General features: G+C 38.5%; 1 protein-coding gene across 5 annotated transcripts in view; it reads left to right on the plus strand.

Annotated features, from left to right (window-relative positions):
* The window catches only part of adamts17 (ADAM metallopeptidase with thrombospondin type 1 motif, 17), a 334,091-nt gene that overhangs the window by 247,414 nt on the left and 70,282 nt on the right, over positions 1–16,395 (plus strand). For all 5 annotated transcript variants that reach the window (XR_012383118.1, XM_073908056.1, XM_073908057.1 and 2 more), the window contains one exon: positions 8,318–8,477. Coding sequence is in view for 4 of the 5 variants with exons in the window: in XM_073908056.1 (XP_073764157.1) it covers positions 8,318–8,477 (160 nt within the window). In the remaining variant the exon portion in view is untranslated. The remainder of the gene's footprint in view (positions 1–8,317; positions 8,478–16,395) is intronic.

Consider the following 16,395-nt stretch of genomic DNA (forward strand, 5'->3'; position numbering starts at 1 on the left):
CAAAGTGTGCCAAGAATATATCCCCCACACCATTACACCACCACCACCAGCCTAAACCATTGATAAAAGGCAGAGTAGATTCATGCTTTCATGTTGTTGATGCCAAATTCTGACCCTACCATCCGAATGTCGCAGCAGAAATCGAGACTCATCAGATCAGGCAACATTTCTCCAGTCTTACATTGTCCATTTTTGGTGAGCCTGTGTAAATTGTAGCCTCAGTTTCCTGTTCTCAGCTGACAGGAGTGGCACCCGGTGTGGTCTTCTGCTGCTGTAGCCCATCTGCCTCAAGGTTAGAGGTGTTGTGTGTTCAGAGATGCTCTTCTGCAGACCTCGGTTGTAACGAGCAGTTATTTGAGTTACTGTTGCCTTTCTATCAGCTGGAACCAGTCAGGCCATTCTCCTCTGACCTCTGGCATCAACAAGGTATTTGCGCCCACAGAACTGCCACTTGCTGGATATTTTCTCTTCTTCAGACCATTCTCTGTATACCCTAGGGATGGTTGTGCATGAAAATCCCAGTAGATCAGCAGTGTGTGAAAGTCACTTAAATCACCTTTATTCCCCATTCTGATGCTCGGTTTGAACTGCAGCAGATCGACTTGACCATGTCTACATGCCTAAATGTATTGAGTGGCTGCCATGTGATTGGCTGATTAGAAATTTGTGTCAACAAGCAGTTGGACAGGTGTACCTAATAAAGTGGCCGGTGAGTGTATTTGTCATTCTAAAATCCTTTATTTGGACAAATATGTCAGATCAAAGAAAAAACACTAGCTTTGCAATGACCAAATACATCCGTATAGTTCATAAGCACGTAGGTTAGCACTTAAAGTAAAATAGTGTGCAAAGTCTCATTACAGCTCACTGTGGAAGTAATGCTGTAAGTGCTCTAATCCCCGAATAAATCATGCCGGGTTGTTTGAGTTAATATCTCCTGAAGCTCTTTTATGATGGAGAGAATAGGCTTGTAATCTCCACTCCCCTGCAGTCACCGAGAGTTTAAAGCAGAAAGGTTTGTTTAGTGTCAGGAGAGAGATCTCTAATTAGTGTAATTAAGCAGCGGAGCAGGCTTTAGAAGATGCCGTCCTCCGGCGCACAGATGCTCCACTTCAAACCACTTTTCACAGCCGTTTAGATGTTTGAGCTTCCTTTCTAACACGCCTCTGGTCGACTTCTGAATGGGGCTTTTTGTCTGACCTTGAATTACTAAATAGCTGCAAAACACTTCAAATTAGGTGAGAAAAACAGGGCCAGATAAACCATATGGGCATTTGAGCACGTGCAAGTTTTACCATGAGTGTGAATATTTGTTTACAGATCACATATGTGACGATTCAGCTTACTCATTGTTTCAATGGTCAACCGAAATGTTCATTCATTCATTTTCCTTTAGCTTAGCCTCTATTTTAGAGGTCGCCACAGCCGAATGAACCACCAACTATTGCAGCATATGTTTTACACAGCAGAACAACCCAGTATTGGGAAACAATCATACACTCATTCACACTCACTCATACGGCCAATTTATTCATTCATTCACTTTCCTTTGGCTTAGTCCCTTTATTCATCAGGGGTCACCACAGCGGAATGAACCACCAATTCATCCAGCATATGTTTTACACAGCAGATGCCCTTCCAGCTGCAACCCGGAACTGGGAAACACCCATACACACTCATTTACATACATTTATTGATTAATTTTTGGCTTAGTCTCTTTATTAATCTGGGGTCACCACAGCGGAACCAATCGCCAACTTATCCAGCATATGTTTTACACAGCGGATGCCTTTCAAGCAGCAAACCCTCACTGGGAATTCATTCACACACACACTATGGCTTATTTAGTTTATTCAACTTACCTATAGCGCATGTGTTAGGGCTTGTGGGGGAAACCGGAGCACCCTGAGGAAACCCACGCATATAACAAAAGAAATTATTAATATTTTGCTCAAGAATTTTTTTTTTTTTTTAATGAGAAATAAGTAATGCAAAAAAAGACACTACTATACAGCTTAAAGTGACATTTAAAAGCTTAACTAGCTTAATCAGGTTAACTAGGCAGGTTAGGGTAATTAGGCAAGTTATTGTGTAACAATGGTTTGTTCTGTAGACTTTCAAAGAAAAATATAGCTTAAAGGGGCTAATAATTTTGACCTTAAAATGACTTTCAAAAAATGAATAACTGCTTTTATTCTTGCCAAAATAAAATAAATAAGACTTTCACCAGAAGAAAAAATATTATCAGACATACTGTGAAAATTTCCTTGCTCTGTTATACGTCATTTGGGAAATATTTAAAAAAGAAAAATAAATTCAAAGGGGGGCTAATAATTCTGACTTCAACTGTATGTTCTTTAAATCTGTGTTGTACAAAAAATGAAGTTTAAGTGGATTAAACATAAAACTAAAATTAAGTTGTACCCCCCCAAAAAATCCAACATAGGCTCATTCTGGAAACGTAGCCCTATTATGTAGCCAGGAGTACGTATGGTTGCATTTCCCATTCCTTTTTGAGTTTACCAGTTGACTACTTACCTCCATGTGGACGGCTTTCCCACTGTTAACAGCTTGTCCAGTAGCTTGCTCTGTTCATCAGTGGGCTTGAGACACAGAGAGGAGTTAACCATGACTACGGGGTTAGAGTCGGTTCTATAAAGTGGGTAAAACAAGAGCCAAAAACAGAAATAAACCAGTAAAAAATGGGGTAAAAATGGGGTAAAATCTGAAAACATGGTAAATATCAGACAAGGGCTTTATATTTTCTGGATTGCATTTTAAAACTGTCAATTGGGTTCAGGGAAGTGAGTGGGCAGGTCAATAGGTAATTTTGAAAACACTATTGGTTGGGTTTAAGGAAGGAGGATGATGGGTCAGTTGATTGGTCAGTCTGTCAGCCAGACAACAGTGGCCTCTGGTGGATTTACGTGTAAAGAGCAGGCACGAATGGCACTCGTGAGAAAAATTTGAGAAATCAAAAAGCGTACACAGCGGCCTCTGGTGGATTAGTGAAAACAAAAACTGCAAAAAAAAGCAGTTTCGTGGACAAATTTGCTGCTCTCCAGAAATGTATACAGGGGTACACAATCAGAATGAGCCTGGGTTGAAAAAAAATCACAAATTTTGTTTTTTCAGCTCTTTTAAAATAAGTAGTTTGAACAAAAAGCAAACTTAATTTCTGAGTGTATAATAATGATGATAATAATACTATTGAATTCAATGTATCAACACATTCAAAAAATATGTAGTTCTAAAAAAGTTTTATTTTCATTGCTTTACTTTGGTTTTAGGGTGACCTTAACCTTGGAAACCTTTTGATGAGGTTGATGGTGGTATATTTGCTACATCTTGAGCGTTTAGATTGTCTGTTTCTCCGTTTGGTTGTGCCCTTCCGTGTTTAGTGTGTTTCATTCAGGTCATTACTGACAGGCTGATGGCGAGACGGCTCTTTTGGAGGGCCTGTTAACCTCCACGCTCTGCACAGTAAGTGAGGGAAATGGCTCTCATGAGATGGATCTTGTGATCAAGTAAAGGTTGTGCTGGAGGCCAGAGTCTCGTCCTGTCCCTGGAAATGATTATGGGAAATGAATGGAAGCGATCACTGTTTCCTCACGGCATTTTGGTAGCCACTCAAAATCCGAGCGAACGCTTGTTCACAAGCTGCTGGAGATGATCTGGATGACCAAACATAGGCAATACCTTCTGATACATCTAGTTAACAGAATTTGCTTTGTTATTGTTTTTAAAGATGTGCCTTATGCTTTTGAAAATGAATTTATTAAATACTTTCTAGTTTGGTTTCCATGGTTACTTATTGATTATGTACACCTAACAATAATTAATATTTTTACAGTACTGTGACGGTTGGGTTTAGGGTAATGTTGAAACAAAACGATACAAGACCAAAGCATTAACAACTGATATTAAAGCATTTCAAAATAATTGTTTTAACCTTGGTGGTCACAAACTTCAACCGCTTGACTAAACCACTTGTAGGTTCAAGGCTACAAAGTGGGGTTTCATACCTCAATTTGCTCAACTGTTCTTTACTGAAGCTGTTTCAGTGCAATACAAATTAAATGACCTCTAGGTGTCCCCGTAGAGTGGGGTTTCAAAATATTTCAAAGCTTCGACACATTTGCTTCGACTGTTTCAGTGTTTCACGAAGCCTCGCTTTGCCCACCACTAGTCGTGTGAAGGTTTGGGGCCGTTTTATATTATTAGCTCTGCCCAAGGGTTATACCATTTTACAGTTTGTTGGGTAACATTAGGGATGGCTGACGTGAAACTGACGTTTCGACACAGTGTCGAGATCCCGAAGCGCAAGTGTTTCGAAACACTGCACCGAAGCATGATCCGAAACACCCAGGTCACGTGACAAAAGCGATTCAAAGCATCGATCATTTCAGAGGCGTTTCAAGACCCGGAGAATCTGCATTTGACTTGCATGATCTTATTTATGTCTCTGTCTAATATGGCCTAGTGGACCGTGCGTGTGCACATTGGTACTTTATGCCAAATTTGTTTTGGGTTCGAATCTCGACTAGTACAAATACTCCAAAATCCAGATTTTATGTATTTTAATAATGTTACTGTTTTATGGTGTAGCCTACATAGAATACAGCTGTGGATATGCCATCAATTTAGCATCATTTTTGTAACATTGTAAAACAATAATTTATTGTTTTACAGTACTGTGATGGGTTTAGGTTTTGGATAGACGCTAATAAAATACAATGGGAAATTTAATTAATAATATAAATAATTATTGTTAACTTCTGGCCACAACTGTATCTGATCTAGTAACAACCCTGTTTTATGAACAAAACAATACAAATTTATTTACAAGGTGTTTATTCGTATGTCAGAGCAATGTTGAAACAAAACGATACAATAACAAAGCATTACCAACTGGTAATAAAGCATTTCAAAACAATTATGTCAGTCTGGATTCGAACCTATTATTCCTGCATGGTAGTCACAAACTCTAACCGCTCAACTAAACCATTTGATGATTCCAGGCTACAAAGTGGGGTTTGATGCCTCAATTTGCTCAACTGTTCTTCGCTGAAGCTGTTTCAGTGAAATACAAATACAATGACCACTAGGTGTCACCGTAGAGTGGTGTTTCGAAACGTTTCGAAGCTTCGACACATTTGCTTCGATAGTTTCAGTGTTTGACGAAGCCTCGCTTTGCCCACCACTAGGTAACATGTAGACAAAAAAAAATAATAATAAAAAGGCATTAAACAAAAGTATAAATTAATATAAGTAAATAACTATACATACAAACCTCAAAATACAACACAACAAACAACCAATGCAAATATAAACAACAGAACAGTGATTTTTCATCACTGACCAGGGGGTCGTGACCCTGATGATGTCATCTAAAATGGCCGCTCTGAAGTGAAGGCGGGAAAAGACTGTATAAATGTCATTGTTTGAATTCTGAACAGGTTTGGTGCTGAGGAATGGAAACCGGTAAGTCTATGTAATCTTTCTATGTTTTGCTACTAAATAAGGGTTGAAAAGAACGTGTTTGAGGTTATTTCAGTGTGTATGGGAAGATGATATGGGCACACAAATGCACAATACACTGATAACACTACAACCATCCGTGCATACATTTCGTTTGCAGGCAATCGGACCATGTTTAGAAGTGTATGCATTTTATGTGTGAGTGTAATATATGTATGTCACAGTGTCTTTTTTCACTTCTACACTGTGACAGATGTTCAACGTTACGGTTTACGGTTAATACTTCTACATGATTGTTATCCAACTGTTATTCCCCTCTGATTTTGGGAATAATTTACAGGGATAGGGAATGGGTATGGATTACATTTTGGAACAAAAGGAATGTTCCAGGATCAACATAGATGTTAATCCAGGATGGCATCTTAATTGGCAAAATCATGATGGCGTGTGTCCTTACAGGTATAGCAATACCAGTTAATTTTTACCCCAAAGGGATCATTTTCTTTTTTGGTCCCCATGAGGAAGACGGTTCAGAAATCACACACAATTTGGCTTTTTCAGTATGCGCCTTATGCTTTTCAAAATGAATTTATTATGTAGTTTCTAGTTTGGTTTCCATGGTTACTCATTGATTATGTACACCTGTGTCTTATGTTGGTTTGCGTTGATACTGTTGGTCCCTCTGGTTTTTGTGTGTGTGTGTGTGAGAGCAAATTTCTCCAGAACTATTCCCCTTATTCTCCGCCGACGAGCGGGCGCAGCCATTTGAATCTTTTTGGCTGGAGACTTCCGGTCTCATTCACTTCCATTCATTTTTTTGACGTTAAAAACTGCTCGTTTCGCTGCTTGATGTTGCAATTTGATATTTTCTTGCTATATTATTCTACTTGGTCTGTATAGTCATGCAAACATTTGTTTGTAGAGCAAGTAGTTTGACTGTTAGTAGTAGTTTGATTCCTAGTCATTTCTCCCATAGGCGACTGAATCAGAAGTTCTAAGACAATCGCGAAAACAGGCGCACTTCCGCATTTTAGAATAAGGTCAATAGCATTACCAGTGAATTTTTACCTTGCGGAGACTTTTTTGTTGTTGTTGTTTTTGGTCCCCAAGAAGAAAACCGCTCATACGTCACACAGAATTAAGTATTTTAAAATTGTAAAAATGCAGATCGTTTCCTGTGAAGGTTGGGTTTAGGGATGAGGCTGGAGAAGAGAGAGACTTTACAGTCTGTACAAAATAAGCATTATCTTTATTTATGGGAAGTGCCCATAAAGATAGCTGTACGTGTATGTGTGTGTGTGTGTGTGTGTGTGTGTGTGTGTGTGTGTGTGTGTGTGTGTGTGTGTGTGTGTGTGTGTGTCTGATATTACATTATCATTGAAATTTTATGATTTTATGGGTAATGGCTGATCAAAAATAGAATGTAATGGAAAAATTAAATGAACCAAGCGTTTTCTGTAGCATTGTCACTGCCTTGGGATTAGCTATATATTCTAAGTCTATAGGCAAGGCAAGATTATTTATATAGCACATTTCATACATCGTGATAATTCGAAGTGCTTTACATAGACAGGAATAAAAGAGCCAAGTATAATACGATAATAAAAAAAACAGATTAAAATGTGTTAAAACATGTTATAAAAGAAGAGAAAGACAATAGTGAGATCTGTCGGACGTAGCACAGTGCTCATTCAATAAAGGCACAGCTAAAGTTGAACTAAATTCAGTCTTGATTTGAATGTGCCTAATGTTGGAGCACATCTGAACATTTGTGGAAGCTGATTCCAGAAATTATTTTCAAGGGGCACTTTTAGTAGCTGAAAGCAGATTCACCCCTCTTTGACTGAACTCTTGGAATTTCTAATTTACTTGATCCTAAAGATCTAAGTGATCTGTTGGGTTTGTATTCAGTGAGCATAGCTGTAATGTATTGAGGTCAAAGGCCATTTTGTGATTTATAGACCAGTGATAATATTTGAAAATCTGTTCTGAATATAACCGGGAGCCAGTGTAAAGACCTGAGGACAGGTGTGATGTGCTCTGATTTCCTGCTTCTGGTCAGAATCCTGGCCGCAGCGTTCTGGATGAGCTGTAACTGTCTGACTGTCTTTTTATGAAGGCCAGTGAGGAGGCCGTTAAAGTAATCCACCCTGCTGCTGATAAAAGCATGAACAAGTTTCTCTAAGTCCTCACTGGAAACAAAGCATCTAATTCTTACTATGTTTTTGAGATGATAGTATGCTGATTTAGTTACTGCTTTGACATGACTATTAAAACTCAGATCTGACTCCAGAGTCACTCCAAGATTCTTGACCTTATTTTTTTGTTGTTGTTTGAACTTCAGAGCCAAGGTACCCATTCACCTTGAGAACCTATAGACTATAACGTCCATTTAGCCTATAACATGCTCATGTTTATTTGTTCACATTCTAGGAGAAGTCCAATCTGGTTGCTGAAACCACACAAGTAGATGCATTTAGACGTGTTTAGTTTAGCCTGGAATGTGTCACAGAACAACCCCTGAAGTGGTCTGAGCGATTGGATTCATTTCCGCCTTGAATGCATTTCAGAGCGCACTTACACCTTTCCTTTTCACAACCTGATTAGCTGTGCGTTGCAGTCTCAAAAACAAAAAAAAATGCATAAAGTGACCAGATGTAAACAGCCTCTCAATGTCATCAATAACACAATAGTGGCAGCAGTGTGACCTCTCACAGAATGTAGTAGCATTAGCAGTCAAAAAAAAAATTGCAACAATTTACTCACAGACTGGAGCCTGCTTCTATGAACGAAATGCTTTATCTAAGCTCTTGACTGACTTTTGTTGGTTCTGCAGGTTCTGCTGTTCCATGATCAGACGTATGGGATCCACTATGAGTATACGGTGGCTCTGAACCACTCTCAGGAGAACAGCAGTGATCTGGTGAAGGAGCCCGAGCACATGTACCTGTGGACCCACAGCAGCTGGGAGGACTGCAGCGTGCACTGCGGAGGAGGTCAGTGCCGGCGGTGGGGTCGTTTTATTATTATTATCATCTGAGTATTTATATTGGAATGTAGGCAGAAGCTGCAGTGATATCTTATGGATATCATTTTAAAAGGTATATTACGCCTTGTTTGCTGTTTGGGGATGTTTTCAACCACTCTGGGGGGATTTTAAGTTTTATTTGGCCACAACTTTCTCTGTGTTTCTGTAAATGGAAGGATCTTCAAAAATTCAATAATACACTCTGTGCAAATTGACTACCCTTCTGTTATGTTGGTGGCTGTTTTTGCCTCATTGACTTCCATAATAATAACATTCAGTAAAATTGACAGTTTACCTCTTCCCAACACGATTATAAGTTTTGGATTTTTCATTGGTTTTAGTTTCTGTTTCGTTTTGTCTTTTTGTTTTCAAATTCAGTTAGTTTTAATTAGTTTTAGAGGCAGATTTACTAGTTTTTATTAGTTTCTATATTTTGAAATGACTTGGTTTTAGTTTAGTTTTTATTAGTTTCAGTATTAGTTTTTTTTTCTAAATGAGGATATTTGTTAGGTGCAAGATTCAAAATCAACAGGATAAATATTGTATAATAAAAACTCAGTCATACATTTTTTGAAACATGTATTTAGAGGACACATGAACACAATCATCTACCACAACCATCTACCCATCCTCAAATTCAAATACAACAGCCCACAAGATAGCAGCCCCAAGTACAATGTGTGTGCAAGGCTGCTTCTGAGGTTAGACACACAGTAGTGATGGGAAGTTCAGATTTCTATCGTGGATGTGAGGAATCAACATTATGTTGTCAGCATTAGTCATTCCAGTCAGTTAAAACATCACCATGATCTGAAAAATGTCCTACAGTAGTAAGTCTTACAGTAGGAAGTTTTGAAACCCAACTGAATCATGATTCACTTATTTAAACTCCATTACGATAGTCTGTTATGAAATAATAAACTTGCGTTTTTCATCAGATCTTCTCATTTAAGCCCTTGGTTTACCCACGCTGCAGTTGTTCAAGTTTAGTTTAGTCACACAGCAGGCTACTGTTCGGGTTTGTTTCACTGAATCACGCATGTGCAGTATTAATGGTTCACCGCTTCTCAGTGTAACGTTACTATTCTAATAACTGAATGAGTGTATATATTGGATTATTTAGAGTCAGAGGGAAGTATTATGCTGCCTTCACACAGGACGCGGAACGCGCGTCAAACAGGAGTGATTTAGAGAGACATCCTGCGGCACGAAACGCCCAAATGGCGCGGTGCGAATGACACTAATTTCGCGAATGGCGCGGTGCGAATTGAACGTTTTGCGCGTTTGACACGCTTAACGTGCGTTTCGCGCAAATCTCTCGAGTTCGAAAATCTGAACTTCAGCGGACATTCGCACCAGGTTAACCAATCAGAAACTTGCTCTTGTGGGGGCATGATTGTGACGTACAACCTGTTGAAGGTGTCCCGGGGGAAACCCTCCAGGCGACACCGACAACAAGTCATCAAACTGGGCTTGGCTCTGTCAGAAGCACCGCTGAAAGCCTCCGTGATCCAGGTTAAGTTTCTGGAGAAGTTTGAGCTCACACAGCTGGATGTACCTCTGAAAGCATGTAGTGGACTCAGACACGGTCCTAAACATATCGACGCTGTTTTTTTTTTAGCCTGCATAAAGTACATAAACACTGTTATTTTCTTCATAAAATCCATGTTAGCCATTTAGCAATGAAGCTACAGTCACCGGACGGACAGAAGCCCTGCCCACCACGCGAACCCGCGTCTGTTCTGAAGTGAATTTGACACGCGAATGAAGTGGATTTGATGCGCGAATAAAGTGGATTTGACACGCGAATGAAGCGGGGTTTGATACGCGAATGAAGCGAGTAAACTCAAATGTTCACGCAGCAATTTACGCGCGAATAGCGCGATTTATCCGTGCGTTCCACGTCTGGTGTGAACACAGCATTCGGCTTGTTAAAAAGTAAGTAGTTTGTGGTTAAGTGCTTACTGGAAGCAAATAGTTTTAAATGATTTAGTTCTATTTGCTGAACTAGTACAACCAGTTCACCTAGAAGATCTGGTTAAAAAGATTAGTTCGCAATCGCGATACAGAAATAAAACCCATTATTGGGCACAAATGTGTTAAAGTAATAGTTTTAAGTGTTTGTTTTTAAAGCTGTCACCGTGCTGCTGTCATGTTCACTCGTTGTTTTTGTCGCGGGACCAACAGTGAGGATGACTGTAGGAGAACCGGCTCTATCTGGCCATTGGCAACAGGACTACAGACTCTGAGGTGCCGTACGGGTCAAACACCTGCAGCACGAATTATATTTAGTAATAAAAGGCATACAGTAAGATTATGTATTAAATACATTTACAAATAAGAAAACGAAGGAGGTTTTTGCGATAATTTTAGTTAGTTTCAGTTAGCTTTTTTATGAACACAATACAGTTTCAGTTGTAGTTTTTCGAAAAACTCTCGTTTTATTTTTTATTTCAGTTAACGACAATTATTTTACATTTTAGTTTTAGTTTTTTTGTTCGTTTTAGTTAACTATAATAACCTTGCTTCCCAACAGGGAAAACCACCAGTAATTAAGAGTGCAGGATTATATGGTGTCATCTCTGCAGGCACAGAACGTCAACATGACGTCATATTGACGTTGTACCCCAACATTATAGGGACGTTGGATTTTGTTTGAAATTATCGGGTTGACGTCAGAACCCATAGCCAGGCCGACGTCAATGTCCAACCTAAAATCAACCTAATATCAATGTCTAATCATGTTTCACCTTGATGTTGTGACGTTGTGTGGACGTTACCACTATGACATCTATCAGATGTTGGAGCTTGGTCACTTTCCAACACAACCTAAAATCAACCAAATATCAGCGTAATTTGACCTCGTTAATGGACGTCAAAATAACGTTGTCCTTAGACGCTGGCTAGACATTAAATTTTGGTAACCTGGCATCATGATCTAAATCTAACCTAATTTTAATGTCTTATGATGTCGTGTGCCTGCTGGGATGGCTTTCCAATCAAAAAATGTCACTATAATGTAAATCAGTGGGGCAAAAACTGCCCCAAACATAACGAAAGTGTAGAACATTTGAAGAATACACAAGGGTTAAGGTCTTAAAGGGATAGTTGACAAAAATGTAAATGTACTCACCATTCACTCACTATCAGGTGACTCCATACTTCATGAGTTTCATTTCATTGTTGAACACAAAAAAAAAAAAAAAAAAAAAAAAAATATATATATATATATATATATATATATATATATATATATATATATATATATATATATATATTGAGAAACCTGTAACCATTGACTTCCGTTATAGAAAAGAAAAATACTATGTTAGTCAATTGTTACAGGGGGTTGCTGGTTCGAGCCCAGACTGGGTCGTTTGGCATTTCTGTGTGGAGTTTGCATGTTCTCCCTGTGTTCGCGTGGGTTTCCTCCGGATGCTCCGGTTTCCCCCAGAAGTCCAAAGACATGAGCTATTCACCTTATTCTTTGCCGACGAGCGGGCGCAGTCATTTGAATGTTTTTGGCTCGAGACTTCCGGTCTCATTCGCTTCAATTCATTTTTAGACATAAAAAACTGCTCATTTCGCTGTTTGATGTTGCAAACTGATATTTCCTTATTATGATATTCTACTTGGTGTGTATAGTCATGCAAACATTTGTTTGAAGAGAAAGTAGTTTGACCGTTTTCTGCCATTTATTATTCCGATTCAGTGGCCTATGGGAGAAATGACTAGGAAGTTCTGAAACAATCACGAAAACAGGCACGCTACCACATTTCAGAATAAGGTGAATTGGGGAATCAAATTGGCTGTAGTGTATATGTGTGAATGGGGGTATTAGGGTGTTTCCCTGTGATAGTTTGCAGCTGCTAGTGCATCTGCTGCATAAAACATATGCTGGAACAGTTGGCGGTTCATTCTGCTGTAGTAAACCCAGATTAATAAAGGGACTAAGCCGAAAGAAAAATGAATGAATGAATTAATTTTAAATGTATTCTTTGAACAAGCAGCACAAGTCATGTTTTGAGTGTAGCTAGTTAACACCTCCAATAATAATAGAAATATTAAGTCTCAAAAGAGAATGAAGGAGATCGCTGTCAACTAATATCAGCTCTAATTGACTCACTAAACTTGCAGAAAGCCCCAGTACTGGGTTTCAGCTGGAAGGGTATACACTGTGTAAAACATTTACTTAAGTCGGCGGTTCATTCTGCTCTGACGACCCATGTTGAATAAAGGGACTAAGCCGAAGGAGAATGAATGAATAAATGAATGAACTTGCAGGAAGCTTCATTATCAGTGAAAGTGGTGACAAGTGGCGTAAATGTTTATTCACCTAGACCGAACGTCTTCTGCGTGCATAAAATTACCTGATAGATGACACTGAAGCCTCATTTCCTAAGCCTGTCTGTGCCTGACAGTTTTGCAGGTTTTATTTAAGGAATCTGATATCAGATGAACACTTATCTGCCGCAGACCGGCGTGCAGTCTCACCTAAAAATAGCTTGAGTTTGAACACTGATCTGCTTGTTTCTTTTTATGTGGGTATTATTATTTCCTGAAGGCTGAGAGACAGAGACGTGTCATTGTGTGCCTGAAGTGTTGCATCAGCATGTATATTTGCACATAATAACAGATGAGTTAGATTTATTTCTAAAGCAATTGTTATGTGATATTGCTTCTGAACAGTGTGTGATGCTTTTGGGTTATCTGTGTGGAATAGTACGGCTTTATGTTTTCGAAACAAGCTGTGAAGCAGATTCTGGCTTGAAAAAGCTGACGAAAGATTTGCAGTGTCTGTTTTTGGAAACTATTAGACACGTCTATGAAATGGAGGTTGTTTTGTGGTCAGCGCTGCTCCGTTAAGCCAGTTAAGAACTGCCAAATATAACGATCTGCTTAATGGTGCCAACACATGTCTGTTGTACATTAACATAGCTAAGATATTATTTAAGAGGCTGTTTTTTCCCCCAACAGGAACATGCAATAATGCCTCTGGAGATGATCTATATGACCAAACATAAACAATACCCTCTTACACATCGAGTTAACATTATTGTTTATTTGTTATTGTTTTTAAATGTGTTATGCTTTTCAAGAGGGATTTATTAAGTAGATTTTAGTTTGGTTTCCATGGTTACTCATTAATTATGTACACCTGTGTCTTGTGTTGGTTTGCTTAGGTGTGTGTGTGTGTGTATGTGTGTGTATGTGTGTGTGTGTGTGTGTGTGTGTGTGTGCGCGCGCGCGTGTGCGTGTGTGGGTGCGTGCGTGCAGATATATGTATGCATGTACATTTATTAATTCGGGGTCGCCACAGCGGAATGAACCGCCAACATATCCAGCATGTTTTTACGCAGCGGATGCCCTTTCGGCTGCAACCCATCACTGGGAAACATCCATAAACACTCATATACTACGAACAATTTAGCCTACCCAATTCACCTGTACTGCATGTCTTTGGACTTTGGGGGAAACCGGAGCACCCTGAGGAAACCCACGCGATTGCAGGGAGAACATGCAAACTCCACGCAGAAACACCAACTGAGCCGAGGTTCGACCCCCCTCCCGACCTTCTTGCTGTAAGACGACAGCACTACCTACTGCGTCGCCCCATGTGTGGATCGTTTTAAAACATAATCAGCAACATTACACGAGTAGCAGTGCAATATGACTGTATATTGGTGCTGATGGGAGGCGTGCAGTGGCTCCAGGTCACAAGCAGAGTGCCTTATTGTCCCACCAGTGACAAGATACAGCCACATCGCACTGCGACTTTAATATTGCGTTTATACAACAGTTTGAAGGCATAATCTTGTAAATAAAATAAAAACTCAAACAGAGTCTAAAAATTTTGTATGAGGAACTACTTTTGCCATTCATTCACATCTGCAGCTGACGGTCAGAATAGCTGAAACCACTGCTACTTCACCAATGTCACTTTAGAGCTAGTGTTTAAATGATTCTCTAGCGTAATGTCTAAAGCGATGACAAAACAGGTTGATTTTGCTCACATTTTAAGATTATAATGCTGAACGGCATGAAATGCCATCAGTCTGCAGAGATTTCCCAGTATTCTCTGTTGCAGTCGAGAGATCACAATAATTAACATCGAAAAAGCCAAAGCCAAGCAAACATTACTAGAATACTATGGAATAAATACAGCACTATAGCATACAAAAGAGAGAGATTGACTTTGTCACTTACCTGTTTAATAATTATATGATCAGCTGTAGCATGAAATTTACGCTGGGGTTTTCCTCCCCTAAGGACTTATTATGTGGTTTCGGTCACCATCTTGTGGCAGAACATCAACCATCGTGCTTAATCTTCTAAATTATAAGTATTTTGAGATAGGCACTCTTTATAAATAAACTGATTGTCAAAATCTAAACAACTACATTCTCGACTAAAAAAGCCTCAACAGTATATTAAGTTGTCCAACAGCTGCAATGTTTGTCAAACTGTAGTGAGTTTATTGATCTGCTGTCACTCTATGAGAGCAGAGTAATACACAAGGGTGTAGAGGCTGTATGAGTGCTGTTATTGCAGAATATCGCACGACTATCAGCCAATCTAAATCAAGAACCAGACAGAATTGTTGTGTAAATAAATAAATAAATACATTAAACTAATATGGAAACAGCCATAAAATATATTTAAAAATGAATTTAAACTAGCAATAAAAACTACTAGTCTAGTTAAAATAATCTGTGGTGTGAGTAGTGAATGTTTAATATACAATACTGTGATCTATCATATAAAATGTACAAATTTAAAGTTATATGCATGCTCCAGAATTCAATAATATATATATATATATATATATATATATATATATATATATATATATATATATATATATATATATATATATATATATATATATATATATATATATATATATATATATATATATATTTATATATTCAATATAAAACACATTATTGGGACCCCTGGTATTAAGTTTTATAGCAATTAGCCTGAAATATATGTATGGTCTTCATTCATTCAATGCTCATTAATGCTGAAAATCAAAATAGTATGCTAATGCTTGGAGTTAGTGAGACTTTTTATAAAAAGTAATACATTTTCAAAATTAAATTAAGTTAATTATGGATATCAGTAAATGCATTTATAATGTTGCAAAATAATTTTCAAATTCAGACTTTTTATCATACTGAAAGTTGTCTTTCACCAAAAAAAAAAAAAAGAAGCACAAATGCACAACACCGACAATAATAAATGTTTCTTGAAACGTAATGAATCATATTAGATTAATTTCTGATGGATCATGTGACATTGAAGGCTGGAGTAATGATGCTGAAAAATTCAGCAAATCCTCAAAGCTAATAACCAGATCTCATCTTGGGCTCCTGATTAGCAAATTCTTCTTCGATTCCCAAGGGATTGTTCATTTGGAAAGGTATTTTCCCAGGAACTCACTAATTGATGACTGAACAGTGTGTGTATGCAAGTTTCCAGGCCAAAAGTAAATTGATAGCTAGTCATTTTACAGGAATTAGAGAATCAAATTGTATTTCTACCCAACAACAGACCAAAAACACACCTTTAGCAATGCACGTCAAAGGTTTGCCTCTTCTGAAAGTGTTCAGTGAGCGCTTCCTTCAGAAGAGGCCAATTTATAGACGCTGAGGACTCTCTGCGCTGTACGCTTCTGGGGTAAAAGTGTGTTGCTCTGGAAACTGTCGTTAAGGGGCTGTACTGTATTTAGGAGACAGAATATAACTGCCAAACTAATGAGCTCCATTGGAATTTTGGAGGGAAACTGGATTTCAGATGCAACTTGTAAACAAATGTTATGTAGATAACTTCTCACTAGTCTTCTAGTAGACCCCGTTTATATTTGCATTCTGCTACTGTAT

The sequence above is a fragment of the Danio rerio genome, chromosome 7 (genome assembly GCF_049306965.1).
Source record: "Danio rerio strain Tuebingen ecotype United States chromosome 7, GRCz12tu, whole genome shotgun sequence".
NCBI classification, from domain to species: Eukaryota; Metazoa; Chordata; class Actinopteri; order Cypriniformes; family Danionidae; genus Danio; species Danio rerio.